The 27,947-nt window shown below is 46.9% G+C and overlaps 1 protein-coding gene across 1 annotated transcript in view; it reads right to left on the bottom strand.

Annotated features, from left to right (window-relative positions):
• creb3l1 (cAMP responsive element binding protein 3-like 1) overlaps positions 1–27,947 on the bottom strand; it is a 145,841-nt gene that overhangs the window by 59,690 nt on the left and 58,204 nt on the right. The window contains exon 2 of the mRNA XM_078548877.1: positions 10,846–11,053. Within this exon, the coding sequence (XP_078405003.1) occupies positions 10,846–11,053 (208 nt within the window). The remainder of the gene's footprint in view (positions 1–10,845; positions 11,054–27,947) is intronic.

The following is a 27,947-nucleotide window of genomic DNA, read 5'->3' as shown; positions in this document are numbered from 1 at the left end:
ACACACTCACACACACAGACACACACACTCACACGCACACACACACAGATACTCACACACACACACACACACAGGCACACACACTCACACACACACAGACACACACACACAGACACACACACACACACACACACCGACACACACACTCACACACACTCAAACACACACACACACACACACACTCACACATGGATACCATACAGTTACACAGTACAGGAGAAGGACTGGATAGAACACAGGTAATGCAGGAAAGAGTGTATAGCACACAGGCACACACTTTCTGAAACTTGCTCCAACCTCTTTCATTGTGTGTATGCCTAGTCTCAATCTCTTGCCGGCAGTACATGTTTAGAGTGCGGGTAGGTGTAGGAGATCACAATCTCAAGTTATGTAAGGCCAGATCTAGGTTCAACATCAGAAGTGATTGTTTCCCTACAGAATAGGACAGCTGGAAAGAAGCTGTTGGTTTGTGCTCTGAACACTGATTCACCAAATTCCTTCAAGCTAGAGGTGAACATGTTTCTGGCTACATGGCGTTCACATAAGATAAATACCGCCAAACATTAATCAGGGCCAGAGAGCTCCCCTTGAGCGGCTTTGAACACCTGTGCATGTTGGAGAAGAATCACCCAGATCTTTAGCACTTAACTGGCCTGTGGTTTTTAGTCTGGTTTTCTGTCTGCCTATGTTTTCTGGATGGGGAGTGTGTTTATGGTGATGCACAGGGCAGTGCAATGGTCTGCAATTGGCTGGATGTGCCAGAAGATCTTTTCCTGTCATTACTCTTTGCATGTTTGTAGATTGAAAGGGTAAAAATATAATCATGGGCAAGATGTTCAATTCATACAGCACAATAGGAGGCCACTCAGGCCATCTTTCCTATGTTAGCCCTTTGAAAGAGTTATCCCATTCGTCCTACTCCCCTGTTATTTCCCTATAGCCCTGCAAGGCTATCCCTTTCAATTCCATACAGACACCCAGGATAAGGAATGAAGAAGACTTATGTTGGTCCTGCAGGGAGAAAGTTGAAGGAATTCACTGATGTAATTCGAGGAACATGTAGGAATTTGTTATACCAGTGGTCAAGAGGGCAAAGGGAGACATGGAGCAGGGTTTTTGCCTAGTTTGACGGCACTCCAACATTGGGAACGTTCCAGAAGCACTGACCCTGCTCGAGGTCAGAGCGAAGTACTTCAGAACTTGCAGAAGGCAACCAAGTAGTGCATTGCCTCCATGATATCCATCCAATTATGAATGACAGGCGTAATCAGGAGACGGGAGACAGATGTGACGCGGGGCCCATTTAAAGGCCCCCATCAGCCTTCAATGTGGATGCAGCCAGAGTGCCAGGAACGGATGATCAGAGTATTGACATGGCCGCCAGTTGGGTAGGGCAGTCCTGCCATTCACTGGTGCCTCCCTGGAGTTCATGCTAAAGGACGTGAGAGCCAGGAGGAAAGTTTTATTTCCAGAAAGCAACTGGGGAGTCCAGCCAGGCAAACTAAGGAGGCATGGCTGGAGGTCACTCGAGAGCTCAGTAGATGCAGCGTGCTTAGCAGGACGTGGCCCCAGTGTAGGATGTGTTTCAATCACCATCTGAGATCTGGCAATGCCCAGCTGGCAGACATGAGGGTCTTAAAGGAATGGCACACCTCAAAGCAGGAGGACTTGAAGGCAGACAGTGTATAGGAACACCAAAGAGATGTTTGCCCAGTGCTAACCCTCATCCAAGAGATGGGATCCAACTGATGTATGCTTGGGAGGATGAGAATGTAAGCCCAGGGCCAAATCAGTGCCAGACTCATCCTCATCTGTATCGTGGATCAGGATGGTCAGATGGGAAGGTTAAGAATAGCTGTATTCCTGGAGTAGTTCAGGGGGTGGAGTTGCCAACCTGGCATTATTGACACTCATGGAAGATGAGGCTTTTGATATTAGAAGGGTAGTCACAGGGCAGGTAGTTGGCAAAGGTAAGATTGGTGTACAAAAGACAGAGGGTGGAAGTTTATTGAATGCTCCATGAATACACCTTGGAGCAGCTTCCAACTCTGGAGATGCCACTTGATGGGTTTGTCGGAGGTTTGATGATGTAGCTTGCTGAGACAAAGGAGGGTGAGTAACTGATGTTTTCTCTCTTACCCAGAGCAGGTGCCAGAGGAGCAGCAGTAGTCGAGTATAGATGCTGACACCACTCAGAGGACATCTTGTACTCTGAGGATCCACCATCACATCAGTAAAGTGTACCCTCCACCAGTGCAGACACACCTACCTCAGTGGGGCCTCAGGCAGCTGATGGAGGCAAAGGCAGCTGTGGTGAGACCCCATTGGAGAACAATGGGCAACTCCAGCCATGATCACCTGGTTGGAGGTACTGAGGGCAGAATCATTCCAGATTTGCACAAAGTGCGGAAGTGGGCGGGAAAGAGGACGTTTTACCCGCCAGCCACAATGGAGGCTTTTCACACAGTATCATCCCATTCCCTGCGTATCCTGCCTCATTCACAATGCATTCCTGGGAGACACATTGGGTCATTGGCGCAGCAGCTCCTGATTCGCCCGCCCTACCGACACCTCAAGCTGTCAGTAATCCAGCCGCCATATTTAAAGGATGTCCCTGCACAGAGCTAGCACTCTCTAAGGGATCAGAAGCTGCTGCAAAGTCATGGCTGCCAAAGGGAGGAAACATGCTGCCCCCAAATTTAGCGGCGCCTCCCTCGGGCACCTACTGGACGCAGTGGAGGCCCACAGTGAAGTCCTTGACCCCTGCTCTGGGTGAAGACCAGCAAGCAAGGTCACTAATCCAGCATGGGAGGTGGTGGCAGCAGTGGTCAATGCCAACACACTGCAAAAGAGGACAGCCACCCAGTGCCAAAAGAGGATGAATGATCTCCTCCGTTCCACCAGGGTAAGTCACGCATCTCATCACTCTCAACTCACACACTCACAAACCCATCACACATCCTCAGGGATCTCACTCACTGCCAGTTCAAGGAACATCACCATTCACTCTCTCACACTCACCGTCATTGTCCTCATCCCGTCCATGGGACCACCCACCACCCACACATGCCAGGCATACTTATCACCCGGCCTGGCAGGCGTCCTGCTTACACTTTCTCCATCTCTAATCATGCAGGACAAACTGGCTCACAAGAGGGACAGGTCGCAGACTGGTGGAGGAAGACTTGACATCAAGGTCCTCACGGACTTTGAAAACAGAGCTATTAAGCTGGCCGGCAAGGATCTGGACCGGTCCTGTGCTGACGGTGAGGTCGGCGCTGCTCTACCAAGTGAGGATCCAGTAGTGCAACATCCATCAGACAACCATGCTGTGAGTGATGTGTCCTGTTTCACAGGCCACTGCCATGCACTAATTATCTCCCTTGCTTTCACAGGCACATCTGGGAAGCAGCTGAGGGGGTCCACGAGCCAGGCCCTTGACTCAAGCCTTGAAGACACCTCGGAAGAAGAATCTGATGACACCCTAATTGAAGACCCGTCACAGCGCTCACCCACACCCTCCATCACCGCATACACACACCTCTAGCTTTAGAGTAGCCTCAGGATCACAATCTGGTGAGCGCATCACACTGTCTGATCCACAGCAGGCAGGTGGCAGCAGGGACTTCCCAAGTTTCCGACACTTGGAGGACTGCTGGAGACCAGAAATCTGCTGAGTCCGAGTCAGATGACGAGCCTCTGGACTCGGTCATGTCACAGTTGCTGGAGCTGCAAAGGCAAGCTCGGGAACATCAGGAAGGGATGTCAACTGCACTCCTCAGATTGCAAGGCACGATGGAGGAGTCCATCTGCCTTCAGGCTGAGGTGACAGGGCTGGCATGCCAATGCGCCACGGTCAACACTGGTAGGATGGTGGCCACCATGGAGACCTTGATCCGGGACATCGCTCCTGCATTGATGCGCGGCTTAACTCCATTGCTGACGCCATTGTTAGCCTCCAACAGCGTGTACACAAGAGGGATGGGGGAAAGCTCGAGCTCACTCCAGCCACCCCTTCCGCTCACGGAGTCAGCCAGGGGCCCTCGGGCACCCATAGGGAGGGGGATCAGCAGACTCACTCTGGGCCCATCCACCCAGACAACTCCAGGAGTGTCCGGCCCATCTGAATCCCCTCTTCCTGTGAGCTCAGTAGCTCCAGCTCCACAGCCTATACTGCTACTCAGCAGGACCCCAAAAGCAGGCCGGGGCCCTCCAGGTCTCAGCTCTCCAGAGGACGCCCGCCAAGGTCATTATAGACAGGGCATAGTAGTCAGCAAGCTGTCTCCACCTCTGCTGCGGATGTCCGAGGGACCAAGATGTAGCAGCAGGGTTAGGAAAGTTAAGAAGATGTAGTTGCACAGCCTGGGCACAGGTGTTAGTCACTTGTACATAATGTTCGCTATTGTCAATAAACTCCCAAAAATGTCTCCCTGCCTGTGGCTCCTTGTTCTGATGAGCAGTGTTCATGTCACTCAGATGTGAAACATTTCTGCGTAAGGTAAAGGCAGGTGTCTCAGTCCAGGGCCTCTTCCCTGTGCTTTGTGCAGCCTTCAGACCAAAGTGATGGTCCAGCCTCACACTCCCTGGACACATTACTGATGCCTGCACCTCGGCAGTGCTAGTCATTGCTGCCAGAATGTAGTGGGCAGGTGTCACAGAGTTCTCTCATACTCTCTGTGTGCTCTCAGCACCTTTAAGGTGGGGCTGGCCCCCATCACTTCAGCATCTGTAACCAGTGATGCTGTGCTCCTGAAGGGCTCAGGTGCTGAAGGCAGACAAAGGATCAGCTGCATTTAAACTTTCACGGCTGTGTCTCCATGATATAACCCTGATCACAGAGCGCAAGCGAGCTGCCCTCAGCCGGACTGGAGTCAGACATTCTCAGAGGCTATGTGAAGATTTATGGAGTGTCCTCACTGCATGTCGTCATCATCCTCCTGGAATCCAGTGACTATTAGGGCCTCCACTGCATCTCCATGACAGGAGCCTGAGCACTGAGGGTATGTGCACTGCCATCAGCCACACAGGAGTCTAACATTCACAGGTTCAGGGTGAGGATGTCAGGACTGTCCTCACTGCAACTCGTCATCATCCTCCATGAATCTTGCGGCTATGAGGGCCTCCCGAGTGCGCCTGCCTCGTCTGGCCAGTGCGATGGCCTCATCGCTGATATCCTCGCATTCGAGGACCTCATCACCATCATCCCCTTCGACATCCTCCTCATCGGAGAAGATGTGCAGCTCCTCCATATCCTTCTCAGCCAGGTCCTCCCCCCATTGCAGCGCCAGGTTGTGGAGCGCACAGCAAGCTACAAGGATGCGCGACACCCTCGGTGGACTATATTGCAGTGCTCCAACAGACCTAGTGAGGCACTGGAACCTCATTTTCAAAATGTCTATTGTTTGGTCCACTAAAGTCCAGGTCGTAGCATGAACCTCGTTGTACCATCGTTCTGCTGCAGTCTGAGGCCACCGCACAGGCGTCATCAGCCACGTCCTCTCTGGGTAGCCCTTGACCCTGAGGAGACAACCCTGCAGCCTCTATGGACCCTGGAAGATGTCAGGGGTCTAAGACCTGCTAAGGATGTAGGAGTCGTGGACATTCCCTGGGAATCGTGCACAGACCCGTAGGACTCGTTTGTGGTGATTGCACACCAGCTGAAAATTCAGCGAGTGGAAGCCCTTGTGGTTGACGTAGGTGACCGCTTATTGCCATGGAGATCTAAGCACCACATGAGTGCAGTCGATGGCACCCTGCACCTGTGGAAAACCTGGGATCTCTGCAAATCCCAGCGCTCTTGTTTCCTGGCTTTCCTGATCCCAGACGAAATGCATAAAGCTGTGTGCTTTCACGCAGATGGCATCCATGACCTCCTGGATACACTTGTGCGTGGAGGCTTGCAAGATCCCACACAGGTCCCCTGTGGAGCCCTGGGAGGAGCCACTAGCATAAAAATTGAGTGCTGCAGTCACTTTCACGGCCACTGGCAGTGGATGCCCTCCACGTCCCTGTGGTACCAAATCCTGCAGTAACTGGCAGATGTGACCGACCAATTCCCTAGACATGCGCAGTCTTCAGCGACACTGGTTCTCGGTCATCTGCAGGAATGAGAGGCGCTGCCTATAAACCCTGGGTCTAGCGAGGTGCCTACAAGCGACAGCTCACTGTGGATCTTCAGCTGCGTTTGCAGCAGGCCCTGCTCCCCTTAATCTTGAGGGAGGTGCTCCTCCCTTTGCCGAGCCAGGCACCTCTGCCACTCTCATCATCTTTTTCTCTGTTCCCTGTAAGCCATGAGGCATACGCTAAATCACCAGGCTCCATGATCCTGATGGTCTCCTCCTGCAGGATCAAAGAGAGAGATGCGTGGGTTAGCATGGGTGCACTAAGAACCTCTCTTGGTTAAGCTTGAAGGCCCCTTCATGCATGCAGGAGAATGCTGGCCACCACTTGGATGGCCAGTGTGTAGTGCACTCATTGGCCGTCCGAAACTCCACCCACCTCCGCCCCACTCCACTTGACCTTGTATCTCGATGAAAGAGCCATTCTCCAAAACCCACCCTCTATGTCAGCATTCCCAATCAGAGAGCTCTGCTTCCACTATGGCAGGCAGTGGCCGTGCTCCTCTTTACTAACTCCTATTTTTAGTACGTAGGATTTCACGACTGCCACTGTAGTCAAGAGCTTCCCGCTGTACAGCAGCTTCATCTGCTTGGATGAGGTGCTGACATAAGATGGGGTCTGTGTGCCTCTGACAAAATTGCAACACTGTCAAAAGACCTACCTCTGAGTGTCCACTCAATCACTCGAATTGCCTTTCTGCCGTTATCCAGATGGTGACCATCATCCCTGAGAAGCCAAGGAAAATCGCACCAAGGCAGCAAAATATCGGACAACTGCTACACCGACAACACTGGCACCTACCCAGCAATTGCCCAGGTATGTCCTGTCATCAAAAAGTAGGACAAATCCAACCCGGCCAATTACCACCCCATTAGTCTATCCTCCATCATCAGTAAAGTAATGGAAGGGGTCATCAACAGTGCTATCAAGCAGCACTTGCTAACAATAACCTGCTCACTGACACCCAGTTTGGGTTCCACCAGGGCCACTCAGCTCCTGACCTCATTACAGCCTTGGTTCAAACATGGACAAGAGAGCTGAACTCCTGATGTGAGATGAGAGTGACTGCCCTTGGCATCAAGGCAGCATTTGACTGAGTGTGGCATCAAAGAGCCTTAGCGAAACTGGGGTCAACGGTATTCAGGGGGAAAACTCTCCACTGGTGCCTAGCACAAAGGAAGGTGGCTGTGATTGTTGGAGGCCAATCATCCTAGAATCAGGACATCACTGCAGGAATTCCTCAGGGTAGTGCCCTAGGCTCAACCTTCTTCAGCTACTTCATCAATGACCTTCCTTCCATCATGAGGTCAGAAGTATCACAATGTCTTTACAGTGCAGAAGGAGGCTATTTGGCCCATCGAGTCTGCACTGGCTTTCTAAAAGAGCATTCCACCTAGTCCCACTCCCCTGCCTTATCCCCATAACCGTGCACATTCTCTCTTTTCAGGTGGCAATCCAATTCCTTTTTGAATGCCTCGATCGAACCTGCCTCCACCACCCCTTCAGCAAGTTTGTTCCAGACTCCAACTACTGTCTGGGTGAAAAAATGTTTCCTCACATCATATTTTCTCCTTCTGCCAATTATTTTAAATCTGTGCCCTCTAGTTCTTGATGTTCTCTTGACTGGGAACAGCTTCTCACTATTCACCAAGTCCATACCCTCAGGATCTTGAATACCTCTATCAAGTCTCCTCTCAGCCTTCTTTTCTCCAAGGAAAACAGTCCCAACCTCTCCAATCTATCCTCATAGCTACAGTTCTTCATCCTGGGAATCATTCTTGTGAATCTCCTCTGCTCTCTCCCCAGTGCCTTCACACCCTTCCTCAAGTATGGTGCCCAGAACTGGATGCAGAGCTCCAGATGAGGCCAAACTAGTGTCTTTTACAAGTTCAACATGACCTCCTTACTCTTGTACTCAATGCCCCTATTAATAAAGGCTAAGATACTATGTGCTTTATTAACTGCTCTCTCAACATGCCCTGCCATACCTATGTATGTATGCACCGAGGTCCCTCTGTTCCTACGCCTCCTTTAGAGCTCTCCCTTTATTTTACACTGTCTCACCATATCTTTCCTGCTGAAACGAATCACCTCGCACTTCTCTGCACGCACTTCATCTGCCACTTGTCTGCCCAATCCACCAATATCTCGATGTCCTTTTGAAGTTCAAGACTGTCCCCATCACAGTTGACAACAATTCCAATCTTCGTATCATCTGCAAATTTTGAAATCATGCCCTGAACACCACAGTCTAGTCCATTAATATATATCAGGGAGAGCAAGGGTCCCAACACTGACCCACTTCAATCCTTCCTCCAAGCTGAAAAACAACCATTTATCACTACCCTCTATTTCCTGTCACTCAGCCAATTTCTTATCCAAGTGCCTAGTTTCCCTTTAATTTCATGAGCTAGAACTTTGCTCACAATTCTGTTGTGTGGCCTTGTATCAAATGCCTTTTGAAAATCCATATACACCACATCAACAGCATTTCCTTTATCAACCTTCTCTGTTACCTCCTCAAAAAACTCCAACAAGTTAGTTAAACATAATTTTTGCTTGATGAACCCATGCTGGCTTTCCTTAATTATCCTGCATTTGTCTCAGTGACTATTGATTTTATCCCATACTATAGTTTCCAGAGGTTTCCCTACCACTGAGATCAAACTGACTGGCCTGTAGCTGCAGCTTTATCCTTGCAAGCCTTTTTGAACAAGGGTGTAACATTCGCAGTTCTCCAGTCCTCTGGCACCTCCCCTGTGTCTAAGGAAGACTGGGAGATTATCATTAGTGTCTCTGAAATTTCCACTCTCACATCCTTCAGCACCCTTGGATGCATCTCATCTGGTCCTGGTGCCTTATTTGTTTTAAGTAAAGATAGCCTTTCCAACACCTCCTTCCTCTCAACTGTAAATCCTTCTAGCGCACCAGTTATCTCCTCTCTTACCTTGGCCTGGGTAGCAAGTTCTTCCCTTATAAAGACAGATGCAAAGTACTCGTTCAACACCTCTGCTATTTCTCCAGCCTCCACATGCAAATCCCCTCTTTTATCCCTAATTGGCCCTACTTTTTCTTTTGCTACCCTTTTATTATTTACATACTTATAGAAAATAGAAGGATTCCCTTTTATGTTCTCTGACAGCCTCTTTTCATGCTCTCTCCTTGCTTTTCTTATTAGTTTCTTCACTTCCCCTCTGGTACTTCTATATTCAACCTGATTCTCCATTGTATTTTCTACCTGACATCTGTCCTATGCACACTTCTTCCTTTTCGCTGATGATTGCACAATGTTCAGCCCCATTTGCGACTCCTCAGATACTGAAGCAGTCTATGCCCATATGCAGCAAGACCTGGACAATATCCAGGCTTGGGCTGATAACTGGCAAGTAACATTCATGCCATGCAAGTGCCAGGCAATGACCATCTCCAATAAGAGAGAATCTAACCATTTCCCCTTGACATTCAGTAGCACTACCATCACTGAATCCCCCACTATCAACATCCTGGGGGGGTTACCATTGACAAGAAACTGACTGGACAAAGCAGACCACTTAATTTATTAGCACACCATCCACCACCTTAAACATTCACTCCACCACCGACGCACAGTAACAGCAGTGTGTATCACCTACAAGGTGCGGCAATTCACCAAGGCTCCTCAGACAGCACCTTCCAAACCCATGACCTCTACCATCTAGAAGGACAAGGGCAGCGGATAGATGGGAACACCACCATCTGCATGTTCCCCACCAAGCCACTCGCCATCCTGACTTGGAATTATATTACCATTCTTCCACTGTCGCTGGGTCAAAATCCTGGAACTCCCTCCCTAACAGCACTGTGGGTGTGTGTTCACCGCATGGGCTGCAGGGGTTCACGGTGGTAGCTCACCACCACATTCTCAAGGACAATTAGGGATGGGCAATAAATGCTGGCCCAGCCAGTGATGCCCACACCCTGTGAATGAATAAATTTTAAAAACTGGTACATTGTGGTGCAAATTTTTCTGCTTGCCTGCCTTCTAACCCACCTCCAAGGCAAACTCCAGACCATGGAAAATAAAATAGAGCTGCTGATGAGGTACATAAAGGTAAAATCCTTTCAGTACTTTAGCAGCCAGAGAAGGGGTGAGACCTATAATATATGGACAAGCATGGGATAGATTATCAACCATAAAATGAAAATGCAAATGTGTCAGTTTCTGTAACAGACATGGAATCTGTAGGCAGTGTTACACCCAGGCTCCAAACCGAAAATCTTCCTGTTAAATCTTGTCTTCTGTATAGGAACGTAAGAACATCAGAAATCGAAGCAGGAGTAGACCATACAGCCCGTCAACCTGCTCTGCTATTCAATACGGTCACAGCTGATATTCTGCTTCAACTCCACTTTCCCGCCCACTCCCCATGTCCCTTGATTTCCTGAGAGATCAAAGATCTTTCTATCTCAGCCTTAAATATACTCAAAGATGGAGCATCTCCAGCCCTCTGGAGTAGAGAATTCCAAAGTTTCAAAATCCTTTGGGTGAAGAACCTAAGGGTAGACCTTGACTTTTGACACCAGTGTAAAATGGGTGACATCGAGTCAACAGCCCAATTTTGTTCCGTTGATGCAACAGAAAGCCACCTATTGCCAACCTGGTGTGACAGCATAGGTGCCCGGTCTGATTCCCATATCTTGGAACTGCCCATACCCTGCCCAGACCCTGGGTAAACCCTCCCTTACCTTTGCTGAATTCGTCCATCTTGATTGGCATGACTGGGCTCTGAGGGGCAGAGTCTCCACTCAGAGAGTAGCTGTGTTCTGCCTGGATGTCTGGAGTGGCTGGGTCAAGATCCATGTCCAGCAGAGGGTTCTTTTCAGCCAGCAGTGGGTCATCGAAGAAGCTACTGAACAGCTCGTTGGAGAAGTCATCCAGGTTCTCCGAAAAATGCTGCAAGTGTAGAGAGGAATGCTATTATTGTGCACAATCCAACTAAACCTCAAGGAAATTCAAGTGTAAGTTACATGGACAGACTGAGGAGGCTGGCGTTGGTCTTCTTACAGCAGGGAAAGCGATGAGATGATTTAATAGAGGTGTTCAGTTTAGATAGAGTAAATAAAGAATAATTATTTCCATTGGCTGGAAGGTCAGTAAACAGAGAGCACAGGTTTCAGGCAATTAAAGGGACTAGATGAGGCAAAATAAGGAAAACCTTTCTGATGCGATGAGTTGTTAGGATTTGGTATGCGCTGTCTGATAGGGTGGCGGATACAGATTTTATTATATCCTTCAAAAGGAAATTGGATAAATGCTAGGAGAAGGAGAAATTTGGGAATATGGGGAAAGAGCAGGAGTGTGGAACTAACTGGATTGCTCTTTGAAAGAGCTGGCACAGACTTGATGGTCCAGATGGTCTTCTTCCATGCTGTACCATTCAATGGATCCATTGTAAAACAAACAATTTAGAACTGAGGACAGCATCACTTACATATAAATTAATGTTAAAAATTTTCACATTACGAACTTGGTTTGGAACAAAGGACATTGGCCACAATATCAACCTTTTCCCCCCCACCCCCCACAATAGACATGAGAGGGGCAGGCTGGTGGATGGGTGTTAAAACATGTATAACAGGAAATGCATCCCAAACCCACTGCAAACATGCCCGCTGTTGCTTTTACGATGACGAGTTTGGTGTCGCGAGAATGTCCTGCCACAGTAGGTGGGGCTTCATGGTCCACGTGACCAGGAGGGGAAATGATTGACTCTGATTGGCAGCTTGATTTAAATTTAACAGTTACTGTGTGGGTTTCCCACAATGACCATTCTCCCGCAGCGCCCAAACTCTCCCCAAGCCCTGACGGCTTGCTTCCTCCCTTCCCCTGATTGCCAGGGTCCATCCCTATGAGTCCTCAGCTCTGACCTCTTGCAGCTGGTCTTCCCATCCAGCTGCCAGCAGCCTGGAAACTTGGCCAGCTGCCTGGTAGGAAATGGAATAAAATAATGCTAATGAGGTCCTGCTGTGAGATGCCATAGATCTTCATCATCCCCAGCCCTGCTGGATTTTCCTTATGCTCCTGCAGTCCCTGCTCCTTCCCCACCTCCACATTAATATTGGGGCCAAAGTGTTCTGTTCAAAACTCTGACAGAATCTACTGTGATGCTCGGAGGTGAATCAATGGTGTGTAGAATATGAAACACGTTTCACCCATGGAATCATTAATATCCATCCCACAGGATTAAAAGGATGTAACATAATCTGCTGATTCCTCACTCACTCCAATAGTAAATCCTCACTCAGCCCAACAGTGAATCCTCACTCACTCCGACAGTGAATCCTCACTCACTCCAACAGTGAATCCTCACTCACTCCAACAGTGAATCCTCACTCACTCCGACAGTGAATCCTCACTCATTCCGACAGTGAATCCTCACTCACTCCGACAGTGAATCCTCACTCACTCCAACAGTGAATCTTCACTCAGTCCGACAGTGAATCCTCACTCACTCCGACAGTGAATCCTCACTCACTCCGACAGTGAATCCTCACTCACTCCGACAGTGAATCCTCACTCATTCCAACAGTGAATCCTCACTCACTCCGACAGTGAATCCTCGCTCACTCCAACAGTGAATCCTCACTCACTCCGACAGTGAATCCTCACTCACTCCAATAGTAAATCCTCACTCACTCCGACAGTGAATCCTCACTCACTCCGACAGTGAATCCTCACTCACTCCGACAGTGAATCCTCGCTCACTCCAACAGTGAATCCTCACTCAGCCCGACAGTAAATCCTCACTCACTCAGACAGTGAATCCTCACTCACTCCAATAGTAAATCCTCACTCAGCCCGACAGTGAATCCTCACTCACTCCGACAGTGAATCCTCACTCACTCCGATAGTGAATCCTCACTCACTCAGACAGTGAATCCTCACTCACTCCAACAGTGAATCCTCACTCACTCCAACAGTGAATCCTCACTCACTCAGAAGGTGAATCCTCTCTCACTCTGACAGTGAATCTTCACTCACTGCGACAGTGAATCCTCACTTACTCTGTCAGTGAATCTTCACTGACTTCAGGTAACTCATCATAGATAAGAAATGGAGTCTGGATATTATCTGGTCTGTACAGACCTGTACAGAGCACCAATCAATCACTGAACACAGGGAAATGCAGAGCTGTCACACATGGCTCTAATCTCCTGAGTTTGGAGGCTGTGGATTCACAAAAAGAAAAAGCTAAATTTTCAAGTCCCACTGTGATGAGATGTGAAATGAAGACCCCATCTGTCCTCTCAGCTAAAAGATCCAATAACACTATTCGAAGAGGAGCAGGGGCATTCTCCCTGTTTCCTGACCAATACTTATTCCTCATCCAATACCATTAAAAACAGATTATCTTGCTGTTATGGGGCTTTGGTTTGTTGTTTCTACCTCAAACAGTGACTAAATTTCAAAAAAGTACTTTGTTGGTTATAAAGTGCTGTAGGTTGTCCTGAGGTCATGTAAGGCACTCTATAAATGCAGGACTTTCTTTTTATATTTTCCAGAGGTAGTACTTGCTGGTTGCCTTTTGAAAAGTTTAATGTAAATCATTACACAACAGAGCATGTGGTAGTGGGCCAACGCAAACTGGAGGAACAGCACCTCATCTTCCGACTAGGCACTTTACAGCCTTCCGGGCTGAATATTGAATTCAACAACTTTAGATCTTAAACTCCCTCCCCCCATCCCCACCCCGTTTCTTCCCCCTCCCTTTTGTTTTTTTCAATAATTTATATAGATTTTTCTTTTCCCACCTATTTCCATTGTTTTTAAATCTACAACTAATACCTTGTCAGTCTTTCCACCCCACCCCCACTAGAGCTGTACCTTGAGTGTCCTGCCATCCATTCTTAATTAGCACATTTTCATAGATAATATCACAACCTTCAACACCTCTTTGATCCTTTTGTCGGTGACATCTTTTGATTATCTGCTCCTATCACTGCTTGCTTGTCCCTACAACCACCCCTCCCCCCCACCCCCACCTCAACTTCTCTCTCCTGCCCCCACCTTAAACCAGCTTATATTTCACCCCTCTCCTAACTATACTCAGTTCTGTTGAAGGGTCGTGAGGACTCGAAACGTCAACTCTTTTCTTCTCCACCGATGCTGCCAGACCTGCTGAGTTTTTCCAGGTAATTTTATTTTTGTTTTTGATGTGGTAGTGGGGTTTGCTGCATGTGTATCCTCATTTTAAATGCCACCAAGCAGGCAGTCAATAACTTGTGCAGGGACACAGATTGGGAAGGTTGGCCTGACCAGATTCAGAGTCGCTATCCTATCTTCCCTCCTGGTTGGAGCTGGAGTCGGGATTTCTCCTCACCCATGCTGGTTTCTAGTCAGTCAGCATCATGAGGCTCCTAAAGAAAATGATTAAACACTCTCAGTCCTGCCCTTCAGACGCCAGGAGGAGTGGGCAGGATCTATTAACATCGCTGGATCCGGCTTGACAAGGGAAATATTTACCCTCATGTGCCTGTTGAATATGCAGAGTGTGTGCTTGACTTAGCCAGTGCTGACTCACACCTGGGTGTGGAAGGCACCGGGGCAAGGTTTCCAGCAGGCTATAATTCGTCTATAATTTGTCTTCTATTGTTAGTTTGCAACTTAAACATAACTCCTTACCCACATCACTGTACCTGTACTGGATTATCAATGAACCTGTCACATATGTGTGAACAGGTTCTGCAGCTTGACCGGGATATCCTGTATGATGATCTTTGTTTCACACAATATGCGTCATCACTGTTATAATTAAGTGACAGGTGAAGCAGGATCCCACCTCCTCTTCACACAAACTCATTGAAGAACACAATGCTTTCATGAATGACACTTCCACTTTTTTCAGATTTGCCACAATTAAATATCCCTGCATCAATCTGTGGGCGAGTGATACAATCCAGTCCAACACAATCTAAATACTGGAGGTGAGTGAGCTACCCTGCATGCAGTACGCAGTCCACACCCACTAAAATCTGGCAATGGACAACTTGTGAATGTGCCAGGGTCAGCTCTGTGTTTGTTTATGTTTGATTCTCAGCCACTGGACTGAAATTATATGACAGAGGTCACCACCAAGATCAAAGAATGATGGAGGGGGGAGATGGGGGGAGAGAGTGCGGGGGAAGACAAGATAAATCAAGAAATAGTAATTAACTGACGCCAAGCTCAAATGTTAAAAGCTTGTATGGGGAAGAGAAAAATCATGCAAGTAAGGAGATTGTTGATGTAAACTGAGTTAGTTGCACGTTCAGCAGTCTGACAGCTGAGCGGCTAATGTGGGGGCAGGAAAAGGTGCACTGATGGAGTAGCTGCTCAATATTTATATGTCCAACACCTCAGCAGGCGTAGCAATAGTGCATGTCTCAAATCCACATGATGTACAGCCATCATACGCCATGTGTACCATACACATGCGACACCTGAGTGTGTGTGTAGCGACTAATGAGACATTAAAGAGACAAGGGCAATGCAGTACATAGGACTTAGGAGCAGGAGTAGGTCAGTCAGCCCTTCGAGAGCCCTGCTCCATGATGCAATAATATCATGGCTGATCTGGTTGTGGTCTCAACTGTACTTTGCCGTCTGCCCCCATAATCCTTGACTCCATTGTCTATCAAAAACCTGTCTAATTCTGCCTTGAATAAATCCAATGGCCCAGCCTCCACTGCTTTCTGGGGAAGAGAATTCCACACCTGAATTATCTTTTGAGAGAAAAAATATCTGTCTTAAACAGTAGACCTCTTATTCTTCAACTGTGTTCCCTTAGTTCTAGTCTCTCCCACAACTGGAAACATCCTCTCAGTATCTAGCCTATCACATCCCTCAGGATCATCTATGTTTCAATAAGATCACCTCATCCTTCTAAACTCCAGTGAGATTAGGCACAACCTTTTCAACCTTTCTTCATAAGATAAAACCCTCATCCCAGGAATGAGTCAAATGAACCTTCTCTGAACTGTTTCCAACACAATTATATATTTTTTCAAATGAGACCGAAACTGTACACAGTTTTCCAGATGTAGTCTCACCAATGCTCTTTACAGCTGCAGTGAAACTTTCCCTATTTTTATATCCCATTCCCCTTACAATAAACGTCAACATTCCATTTGTCTTCCTAACTACTTGCTCTACCTGCATTCTTACTTATTATGATTCATGTAGCAGAATACCCAGATCCCTCTGCACCATTGAGTTCTGAAATCTCTATCTGATTTTCTATTGTTCCTGCCAAAGTGGCCAAATCCACATTTTCCCACATTATAGTCCACCTGCCAACTTTTTACCTACTTATTTAACCTGTCTATATCCTTTTGCTGCCTCTCTACCTCAACTTCACAACTTACTTTCCTAACTATCTTGGTGTCATTGGCAAATTCAGCCATCATACATTTGGTCCCTTCATCCAAATCATTGGTGTAGATTGTAAATAGTTGAGGCCCCAACACTGATTCCTGGGGCACTTGTCACAGCTTGCCAACCTGAAAAAGACCCATTTATCCCTACTCTCTGCTTCCTGTTAGCTAACTAATCCTTTATCCATATGTTATGGATACCCCCTATACCATGTTCTCTTATCTTGTGTGGCAGCCTTTGATGTGGCACTTTATCAAAAGACTTCTGGAAATTCATGTGCACTCCAGCAACAAGTTCCCCTTTATCCACTTTACTTGTTACTTCCTCAAAAAACTCCAATAAATTAGTTAATCATGATTTCCCTTTCACAAACCCATGTTGACTCAGCCTGATCAAATTATGATTTTCTAAGTATCCTGTTATAATCTTCTTAATAATGGATTCTAGCAATTTCCTACGACAGATGTCGGGCTAACTGTCCTATAGTTCCCTACTTTGTCTCCCTCCTTTCTTGAATAAAGGTGTTACATTACCTATTTTCGAATCCACTGGGACACTTCCAGAATCTAAGGAATTTTGGAAGATTATACCCAATGCGTCTACTATCTCTGCAGCCACTTCTTTTAAGACTATAGCATGCAGGCCATCTGGTCTCGGGGGCTTGTCAGCCTTTAGGTCTAAAAGTTTGTCCTGCACCTTTTCCCTAGTGATGGTGATTGTTTTAAGTTCCTCCCTCCTGTTCACCTCTCCATTTCAAGTATCTTTGGGAAGTTTTCTAAGTCTTCTACAGTGAAGTCAGACACAAAATACCTGTTCAACACCTCTACCATTTCTTTGTTTTCCATTATCAATTCCCCAGAGTCACTCTCTGGAGGACCAACATTGGTTTTCCCATTCTTTTTCTATTTAAATACTCGTAGAAACTCTTACTATCTGCTTTTAAATTACTAGCTAGCTTTCTCCCATACTTTTCTTTCGCCCTCTTTATTTATTTTTAGTCATTCTTTGCTGGTTCTTTAAATCTACCAATCTTCTGGCTTACCACTAATCTTTGCAGGTTTGTGTAGTGTTTCTTTCAATTGGACAAAATCCTTAACTTCCTTATTCAGCCATGGATGATGCATCCTTCTCAAAGCATCTTTCTTTTTCACTGGGATAGATCTTTGCTGAGAGTTATTAAATATCTCCTTAAAAGTCTACCACTGCATCTCTACTGTCCTACCTTTTAACCTAGTCTCCCATTTCACTTTAGCTAACTCTGCTTTCATACCCTTATAATTATCTTTATTCAGGTTTAAAACACTAGTCTTAGACCCACATTTCTCCCCTTCAAACATGAAATTCTATCATGTTATGATCGCTGTCACCTAGAGGCTCTTTTGCTATGAGGTTATTGTTTAATTTTGTCTCTGTTCATTGCCAGGTCCAGAATGGTCTGCTCCCTGATTGAGGAGGAAGAGAAAATAAAACAAAAGATTTTGACCTCACACCTTGAAGAAATAGCAGAAGATTTGCAAAATGGGTGCAAATTGGAAGAGGAAAAATATGCGAACGAAAGATCATTAAATAGAAGCCATAGAGGATGGATAGGCCTGGAGTCTACCAAGATGCCAAACCTCAAGTTTGGGTTCATATCAGGAGGCATGGGAAGGGGGCAGTCCATCAGGTTGCAGACTTCATCTCCCACCCACATACTATACGCAGTGAGGGAAGGTTCAGAATAAAAATTCCCTGACGTCTGAAATAATTAAACCCAACTCTAGACCTCTGTCGCCTCCTAGTTTCAGTCCTAGCCTTTTCCTTAGTGTTGAATTCTGAAAATAGCTTCAGATGGACTTGAAAAGAATGTCACATAACACAAAAACAACTAAACCCACAGCCCTGCACACAAGAGTCTATATCACACGTATGTACCACCTGGGACTTGGCTCACAACCCTGACCCCTTTGAGATCGACTGATTCAGTCTCACAAGTGGCTGTTGTCATGTGGGAAACTGAAAAACAGGCACAAAAACTTCAGTTTGCCGGAGTTGAATTGTAAAAAAAAGAATGCAGTTTATGAAACAGGGCCCACTTACATATTTAAGATGCTGCCTACTCACACATACACAATACAAAATGAGCCTTTTTCAGTCAGCCTACATCACATATGTGTCCAGCCTTTTTTTAAAATCCAAATCCAGTTTTGGACTGGACAAGGTGGGGGTAATTTTGATTTTGGTTGATAGTGTTAAACAGGTGACATGGATTCATCCACCTGTTATATAGCTTCCTGATTTTCATTTCTGTTGACTGGAGTATCACCCAAAGTCAAAGTTACCCCACTGTGTTTTTCCAAGCCAACTGTCAAATAGTTAATGTCCTGTAATTTCCCAACATATAGTACACCATTTTCTGTCAGAATAGGAGCTTGAAACATAAGTATGGGTGATATGTAGCTGAGAACGGTTGGCTGACGTTTTTCTGAAAGTCTGCAAAGTATTTTCAGAGAAAGTGTGAAATATATTATATATGAAACTATACATGCGAAAATGTGATAAGGAGAAAGATGGTGTTTAAGTCGCATCTTTCACCACCTTAGGGCACCTAAAGCACTTTAGTGCCAATGAAATGCAATGGAAGAACAGTCACTGTTGTAATGTAGGGAAACATGGCAGGCACCTTGTGCATACAGTACTGAAGCCCTGACACCCAGGTCAGGCCCTGGAGGAATATCCATTATGGCAGCAGGAGTTGTGATTTGGAGAGGAGGAAGTTCATGGGCATACTGACCAATATTCCTCAGATCAAACATACTATCTCATTGCCGCTTGTGGAATCTTGCTGTGCACAAAAAAATGCCTGCTGCATTGACCTACATAACAACAGTGACTGTGGGTCACAGTAATTCACTGTATGTGGAACTCTCTTTCTGATGATTCTGAGCATTGTAATTGAAGGGGTATATAAATGTGGGTCTTTCTCACAGAATACTGCTTGTCAGTCAGTTCTGTGTCACCTATCTGTGAAAAGTTGCGTAGTGTTGTTGCTAAACCCTTCTGTCCCATCATGTGGGCATGAACTATAAGATTAATTGTAAATTAGGTAGTGCAATAATTATTACCACAGAGCCCCTCCTACTAGGAAATGGGTTTTATGCTATTTTTTATTTCGAAAACTACTAACCTGCTGTTAGTATTTAAACAAGACCACACCCAGATCCTGTTCACTAGCAGGTCGTTGTGGGCTGTGAAATTACAATAATTCAATGAGCTTCATTGAAAACATTTTTATAATCAGATCACAAGGCTAACTGCAGTGCCTGACCACTATCCCGGCTGAGATATCAGCTACCAACACAGATATGGAACTGAATGTGGGGCCATCTGATTTGCATGATTTAGGATTATAGCAGACTAAGTTGGGCCTTTAAATGATGAGTTCTTGATTGTTGCACAGTGGAGCCTCCAACAAGGGCAACTAAGCAGTCCCAGACCATCAGCCTTTACTTACAACATAACAGTCTTCCACTCACCACCAATTGGACAGCCTCACACAGTGTTAATAACAGGAAAAACAGGAATTCTTCACACACTCCTCATTTACTCCCTCTCCTTCAGTGAGTGGCAACCTTACCTTTACAGGAATGCTCTATCTGCTGGGCCGTTTTTTTTAAACATACCATTGTGAAACACACCAAAATCGGCCTCAGTAACAAGTAGGTAGCCTCGCACTGCTGGCCTTACTGACAACCAAGAAGCCTCATATTCCAAGGGCCTTCATCCTGAGTCACTCTGTTAGGATGGCAAGGAGAATTCCAGCTATAGTTAACTGATCAACAGAACAAAATTCCAGTGCTTCACCCAAATCATTGGAGGCCAACCATGAGAACAAAATCACATTTACAGTGCCCAATAATGTTTTGTTATTGGGTACTGTGTGATATAATGTTGGTCCAAAAGTAACAAATCTCTTTTGAGGGCTGAAATGTTACTGCGGCCTCTTATCTAGATAGAATGTATAGCACAGGAACAGGTCATTTGGCCCAACTGGCCCATGTTTATATGAGCCTCCCCATTTCTCTCCATCTAGCCCTATCAGCATACCCTTCTATTCCTTTCTCTCTCATGTGTTTATCTAGTTTCCCCTTGTGGTATCCAGTTCTATATTCTAAGCATTCTCTTAGAAAAGAAGTTTCTCTTGAGTTTCGTTTTGGATTTATTAGTTACGATCCTATGTTTGTGCCCTTTAGTTTTGGATTCTCCTACATGTGAAAACATTTTCTCTAAGTCTCTAATGAATTGGCTAATAACTTTATTACACATAGAAGAATTTCTATCCACGCCCTCTGTGTTTTCTCACAGAGAGGGGTTTATTTATCCATGGATATTTAGTCTCAGCTCCTAAAGATTGTAATATTATTTGAAGAATTTGGTTTCAATTAATCCAATAATGGGCCATGCTTCAAAGAAACAAAAGATGTTGCCAAGTCATACATGGAGTGCCAGAGGTTACAGTGAATCAGGGCGCCATTGGTAACGAGATGAGAGGTAATTTAGCCAGCAAGTTAAATACTTGGAAACAGCGACAGTCAAAATAATGGCAACAGTTAGGCTTGAAAATCCTGGTAGATATTCATGCTTTTATTATTTATTTTCCGTTTAATCTTTGATTTTTGAGAGACTTCAGTGTTTAGAGAATTGCACATTTTTCTCAAATTGGAGCTTTCACAGTTCATGTACACTCACATTTTAGGAATGGGATAGATCAAATATAGAGTAAAGCACCCTCTTCATTGCCACATTTAACACAGGGACATGTATAGGATAGGTCAAATGTAAAGTCCCCTCTTCATTACCCTATTTCAGCACAGGGACATGTCTACAAGATGCCTGATATAGCGTAAAACTCTTTACAGGCTTATCAGCTTCCATAATTGGTTAAAGATGAGTTAGGTGTTTCCAGGTCAGATACAGCATAGTTAATATGTGCAGATTAAAATACCCTCTTAGCTGTCCTGACAGTGTCTACCTGACTGTGAAAATGTGACTGCTCCACTTCCTATTATATTGCGCTGAGCATTTTTTCCTAAACCCTGAAAGTCAGTAAATTCCGACTCTGCCCAAATGGGTGTTAGGCTGATTAGTTGGGGTGTGGAGCAGTTCCTATCAGTTAGCAGTAACTGATAATTATGTCCTATATATAATGCTCTGCATGTACAGTCTGTAATATGGTTAGGAGTTAAAGTTATTTTTTAGGAAGCCCTGCAATTTTAAATATGTTAAGCTCTATTTAAAAAAGGTTGGTATGAGATTTTGGGCGACCAAATTTTAAATACTGTCCTTTGACCTCTGTGACCTCCCCTCAAATCCCGACCACAGAGATTGGATATTGCTTCCCTGTTCTTGCCAAGAATCTGGATAGTTTCCATAAGATCATTGTAGATTCAGCTCCTTGTAGCACTGATCAGTCCCTGAGCTCTGCTGAAGTGGCTCATTGCTTTAAAGTTCTTTAGATGACAGCATTGCTGAACAAAGCTTTGCTCCTGAGGACCTGGAAACACTCCAGCATGGATCTGAATACAGCATCAGCTGTGGCTCAGCTGATAGCACTCTCACCTCTGACCCAGAGACCTGAGCACATAACCTAGCTGACATTCCAGTGCAGCACTGAGGAAGCGCTGCACTGCTGAGGTGCATCTTTAGAATGAGACATTCAACCTAGGCCCATCCTGCCCTCTCAGGTGGAGTCCTCCTCATGCCGCCCTCCCCCCCCCGCCCCAGCACCCCCTCCCCTTCCCACCACCAATGTCAAAGTTTGCCCCTAGGGTTGCCAACTGTGATTAAATGTATTCCTGGAGATTTCATCACATGACTTTCCTCCACATTCCAGCCACTCGTTGGCCAACACATCCATCCTTGTGACGCACTGCCTTTCTGCACGAATTGGAAAGCAAGATGACTCATTGCCCAATTAGATTAATCTTGACTGTCAGCCAAACAGCCTTTCTTTCACCCATTTTCAATATTTTTAAATCTGGTAAAGAGAAATTTTCAATGACATTTTTAGTGCCAATGGCACAATTTCAAAGAAGATTAAGGAGGTGCTCCCTATTGGCCTACTTAATATTTATATCTCAACCAACACCACTAAAATAGAATGTCTAATAGGTATCTCATTGCTGTTCAAACTGTCTCCCCTGTTTCCTACTTTACAATAGTGTTTACACCTTCTCAAGGGCAATTAGGGATGGGCAATAAATGCTGGCCTATCCAGCAACACCCACGTCCCACGAAAGAATAAAAAAAGTCAAAAAATGCTAATTGGCTGTAAAACGCTTTGGGGCTTATTGAAGTTGTAAAGGACATTGTAGAAATGCATTTTGTTTCTTTTATGTTTCCGAATGAGGGACTACTATATTATAGGCCTGACTTTTAACAGTTGACTTATCAAGCCAGCTCCATGAATACCTAAGAGGAGGTGCTGGAATAGTGGTATTGTCACTGAACTAGTAAAGCCAGAAACCTAGGGTAATGCTCCTGGGATCTGGGTTTGAATCCTGCTACAGCAGATGGTGGAATTTGTAAGTGTGTGTATAGGGGCTGGGTTTTCACCAAATCAAGATTATTTAGGAGCCATTTAAAAATGGTGGCCAGGACCTGATTGTGGGATTCCCAACCCCTTTCCAAGGGCTTCAGATTTTTGGGAGTGTCTTTTAAGGGTGCGGGTTGGCTTGGGTCAAAACCCGCATCCTGCATTTCCAATCCGGCTGGCTCCATTGTGGAGATAAGAATGTCCTACTGCTCCACAATTTTCATGGGCCTGAATTTCACACTTGGTGTGCGTGCCTGGAAGCAGGTGTATAATCCGCTCATGGGTGAGATCGCGTTTCCAATGCAATTTCATGCTGGGTGGCCAATCAAGGGCCGCCCAGCGTGAAACGTGTCTGCTTAATGGGGGTCGGAAAGGCTGGGCAGGGCTGGGTGCTTGTCGGGCGCTGGGTCCAATGGCGACCCGGTGCGGGATTTAAAGCAGCAGAGGCAACTCCTTGAAGGCTGCCAGGGGACACTTTATAGCATTGGAGTTGTTTGACAAAACATCTCTTTTGAGCTGCAATGGCATCTGCACCTGCTGGGCACACCAGGCTGTAGGGCAAGTCCTGTAGGCACTTGCCCCACCCTGGTTCTTGGATGAGTGCCTGGGAATACTCGTGGAAGAGGTCAGTGCCAGGCGGGACATCCTCATACCCAGGGATGGCAAGAGGAGGCCACTGCACCTGACCAAGCAAGCATGGGCAGAGATGGTAGCCCAGGTCAGCGGCCATGATGTTGCGCGGTGCACACGGGTGCAGTGCCATAAAAGATTCAACTATCTCCTGCGCTCGGCAACGGTGAAGGATGAGTACCGAGTTGGCATAAATCTGTGTGGGGAAATATTAATGGCTGGCCATCCCCCCATGGTGTAAGGGTCTGAATGGCAACTGTCAATGGCCTGCCAAGGTGGTGACCCCTGGCTGTCTGGCCTGATTGCTTTTTGGGTCGATGGTCATGACTTGGATGTGCCCTGCAAGGTGTTCCTCAGAGGGGTTGGCCAGGCTGCAATGGTGCTGTAGGTAGAGAGCAGACTAATCAATGCTCCTCTGTCCTTTCAGGAGAAGAGAAGCCATAACAGCATTGAGAGGTCAAGGACAGGTGGAGGCCCCCCAAAACCGGCTCATATTGATGAGGAATGAGATGGATGCTTTAGAGATGGAGTGCAGGTTCCCATTTTGACCCATTGGTCATGGGGAGGCAGGGGTCTCTGACGAATTTAAGAGTGCATTGCGCAGGTGCGAGAGTGTCAGAATGTGTGACCGTTGTTGTGTTGTCTCATCTGAAATGGAAACCTCAAATCTGGAGTCCCAATTAATCATTGAAAGATGATGGCACCATGGTGCAGATCTCCATTGTCTCACCAGCCCGCCTAGCATGCACAGTGACAGTATGATGACTGATACTACTGACATGTCATTTTCCTCCCCTAGAATTGCCATCTAGCTAATGAGTGCAGGACCCCGATGAGCCACCCTTGACAGCAGAGTGGCCGTCAGATGCACCTGTATCACACCCCCTCTCTGCACCAAGCACCAGTACAGACACCAGACCTCGGTGGGCATTAGATTGGCGGCTAGAATGTCGGTGCACAGCAGTGAGGGCACTTCACACTCGCATGAGGAGCAGGCAGATGCAGAGAGTGCCCAGGGCACCGGCAGCCGGAGGACAGCTGGAGACCAGGACGATACTGAGGAAGGAAGATGACAAGCCTCTGGAGTCGTCCATTAGGTGGCAGATGCTGGATGTCCAGCGGGATGTGCAGAAAGACCTGGCAGAGATGCATGAGGGTTTGCATGCCATGGTCCATGCAGAGCATGAGTACTGCATTGGCCCTCAGCACCGAGCGCACTGCCTCCTCCATTGAGAGAGTGGCGACTCTCATGGAGAGGCAACTCCAGGGACAGAATCAAGGGTTCTGCAAGCTCTCACAAAGACAATGACCTCAGGTGGTCAGTGCCAGTGTGGGAGATGGATGAGGCACCTAGTATCTCTGATAGGTGCCCATCCATTAATGGTGAGCAGGGAGGTCCAGAGCGACCTTACATTGGCATACAAGCTGCTTGTCGTCTCTGTGGGCTCCTCTCAGGGCGCTCTGGATGACAGTAGCAGCTCCTCCGCTCCTCTACCAGTGACCGTGGCATCTGATGAGGCTGTGATGACTGGGGAGATGCCAGCCATGGCACTGGCTGCTCCCTCCCAGGCGGGGCCAGCACAGGCTCCACTGGCCAGAGGACATCCACCAAGGTCATCAAGGCCAACAGAACAGCAGAGTCAGCAGCTGTCTCCAATGCCGCTGCCAGCAAGGGGGGAGAGTGGGGGGCAGTCATCAAGACACAGCACTCGCAAGCTCAGGTGATCTTCTGTTCTGTCATGTTTTGTTAATTTGATTACTGGTGTGATCATTAACACCTTATATTGTCATTTTCTGTGAGTGTTAATTTGTGTTAATGGCCTGAGTATGCTTTGCTTGTTTTGCAGGTGCTAGTATCTCATGCTGGACATGAGTGGCTTAAATTTTATTGCACAGGTACTGAGTGGACTTTGGATTCAATGGAAAGGATCATTTCAAACATCCGGTAAAGAAGTGGCACCTCTAGCATGAGGTGAAAGCAGTGCCTTGGCAGCCTAGCTGTTGAATCAAGCCCTCCCTGGTGTCGCTGCCTCCCTAAAGTTTCCAGAGGTCTGCCTCCATGTCCTCGCCACGTTCTTCCCCGGGCTCTTTGTGATGACTGTCACTTTAAGGCCAGTTCAACTGAGTAGGCGTCACGTGATTTGTTCAACCAACGTGTGGCTAGCGTGGGGGAATAACTTCTAGGGGAGGAGCTTCCTAGGAAAGATGGCTGTATGAGGGGCTGGCTGGATACAAACAGCCACGGAAGCTCTCGTGTAAATAAAGTTTGTTTTGTTTGACTAAGAAGCCTCTCAGAGTGTGTTTCTACACTCTTCTTCTGATCCACCACAGGATTCGTCATTTGTGGCCTGTGGAGCTGTCTCAATATCCTCTTCCTCCCCACTTGCCAGTGTCAGATTATGGTGGGTGCAACATGTAACCTCTATCAGTGACACCCGCTCTGGTGGGTATTGTAGTGCACCCCCTGAACGATCCAGGCATCAGAATCTCATCTTCAGAAGATCTATGGTCCTCTCTACCACCACCCTTGTGGAGGCATGACTCCTATTATAATGCTGCTCTGCCTCTGTTCTTGGGTGCCTTCGTCAACAGGAAGAGATTCCACTTGATGAACATCCAGATAGTGTGTGACCACAAGACGCAGATTCTGCAGATCCATGCAAGGTACCCTGGCAGCTCCCATGACACATACATCCTTCAACACTCCCAGGTGCCAAGGCTGTTCATTGCTCCAGCTCAATTGGATGGATGGCTGTTGAATGACAAGGGCTATCTGTTGAAAAGGTGGCTCCATGACGCCATCTTCTTGGGTGGCGGAGAGGCGTAGTCTTGCAGAATCTGCGTCTTGTTGTCATAAACTATCTGGATGTTCATCAAGTGGAATCTCTTCCTGTTGATGAAGGCACCCGGCTGACCCACTGGCGTCTTGATGGCCACATGTGTACAGTTGATGGCACCCTGGATGCAGGGGAAGCCAGCAATCACTGCAAACCTCTGGTTCGCTCAGCCTGGCTGGCCTCGTCCATCTGGAAATGAATAAATGTCATTACCTGCCTGAACAGAGCTTCTGTCACCAGCTTGACACAACTGTGGACAGCTGATTGGGACACTCCATACAGATCCCCCACTGACCCCTGGAAAAAGCCGGAAGCATAGAAGTTGAGGGCCACTGTAACCTTCAGAGCCACTGGCCTGGGGTGTCCACTCACACAGTCGGAGGTGATCTCAGGGCCGATTATCTGACAAGTGGAGGTCACGGTCTCCCTGGAGAGGTGGAGCCTCCTTCGGCATTGCACCTTGGACATGTTGAGGTAGCTTCATCGCCGCCTGTAAACCCTGGCAACAGGATAGTGGCGTCTTCTGTGGCCCCTTCTGCCATAGACTCCCTACAGGCCCTGCCGTGTGTCAGCGCCTCTCCTCCCACAGGTCGCTCCCCTGGAAGCTGCCTACGGACACCTGGCCTCCTCTCCCCTCTGCCCCTCTCTTCCTCCTCAGAGGAGGTGCAGCCAGTGGAGCAGACAATCCCCATTACCAGGGTAACAGAAAGAGTCATGGCTCACGGCCCCTCAGAGGAGTTGTGAACCCTAGCCTGCCTGATGGGATCTTTTAAAAGATAAGTTCAGAAAGTCCTCCTCATGCCCCTCCCCCCTCCCTCTTGCCAAAGTCTGCCCTAGGGTTGCCAACTATAATTAAATGTATTCCTGGAGGTTTCATCTCATGACTTGCCCCCACACTCCAGCCAACACATCCATCCTTGTGACGCCCTGCCTTCCTACACCAACTGGAAAGCAAAATGACTCATTATCCAATTAGATGAATCTTGACTCTTAGCAAAACCTTTTTTTCACCCATTTTCAATATTTTTATATCTGGTAAAGAGAAATTTTCAATGGAATGTTTTTAAAGAACTTTATTTTAATGTCCCGATGATTTTCTCCAGGGTTGCACACAGGAGTGTCCTGGCGATTAATCTTCAATTCCTGGAGACTCCAGGCTAATTCTGAAGGATTGACAACCTTACATGCCCCCCCACACACCCCATGGCCCCTCATGTCCCCAATGCCAGGTTATGATCACCACCTACCCCCTATGGCCCCTTATGCCCCCAAACAACCACTATGGCTCCCCCATGACCACATGCCAATGTATGCCCCCCACAAATAACACCTATGGACCCTCTTTCCCCCCATGCCAAGCTATGGCCCTTCCATGTCCATTCACCTACCCTAC

The sequence above is a fragment of the Cetorhinus maximus genome, chromosome 9 (assembly GCF_964194155.1).
Source record: "Cetorhinus maximus chromosome 9, sCetMax3.hap1.1, whole genome shotgun sequence".
In the NCBI taxonomy this organism is placed as follows: domain Eukaryota; kingdom Metazoa; phylum Chordata; class Chondrichthyes; order Lamniformes; family Cetorhinidae; genus Cetorhinus; species Cetorhinus maximus.
The sequence above is the reverse complement of the archived record's forward strand: the minus strand, read 5'-3'. Positions and strand labels throughout refer to the sequence as shown.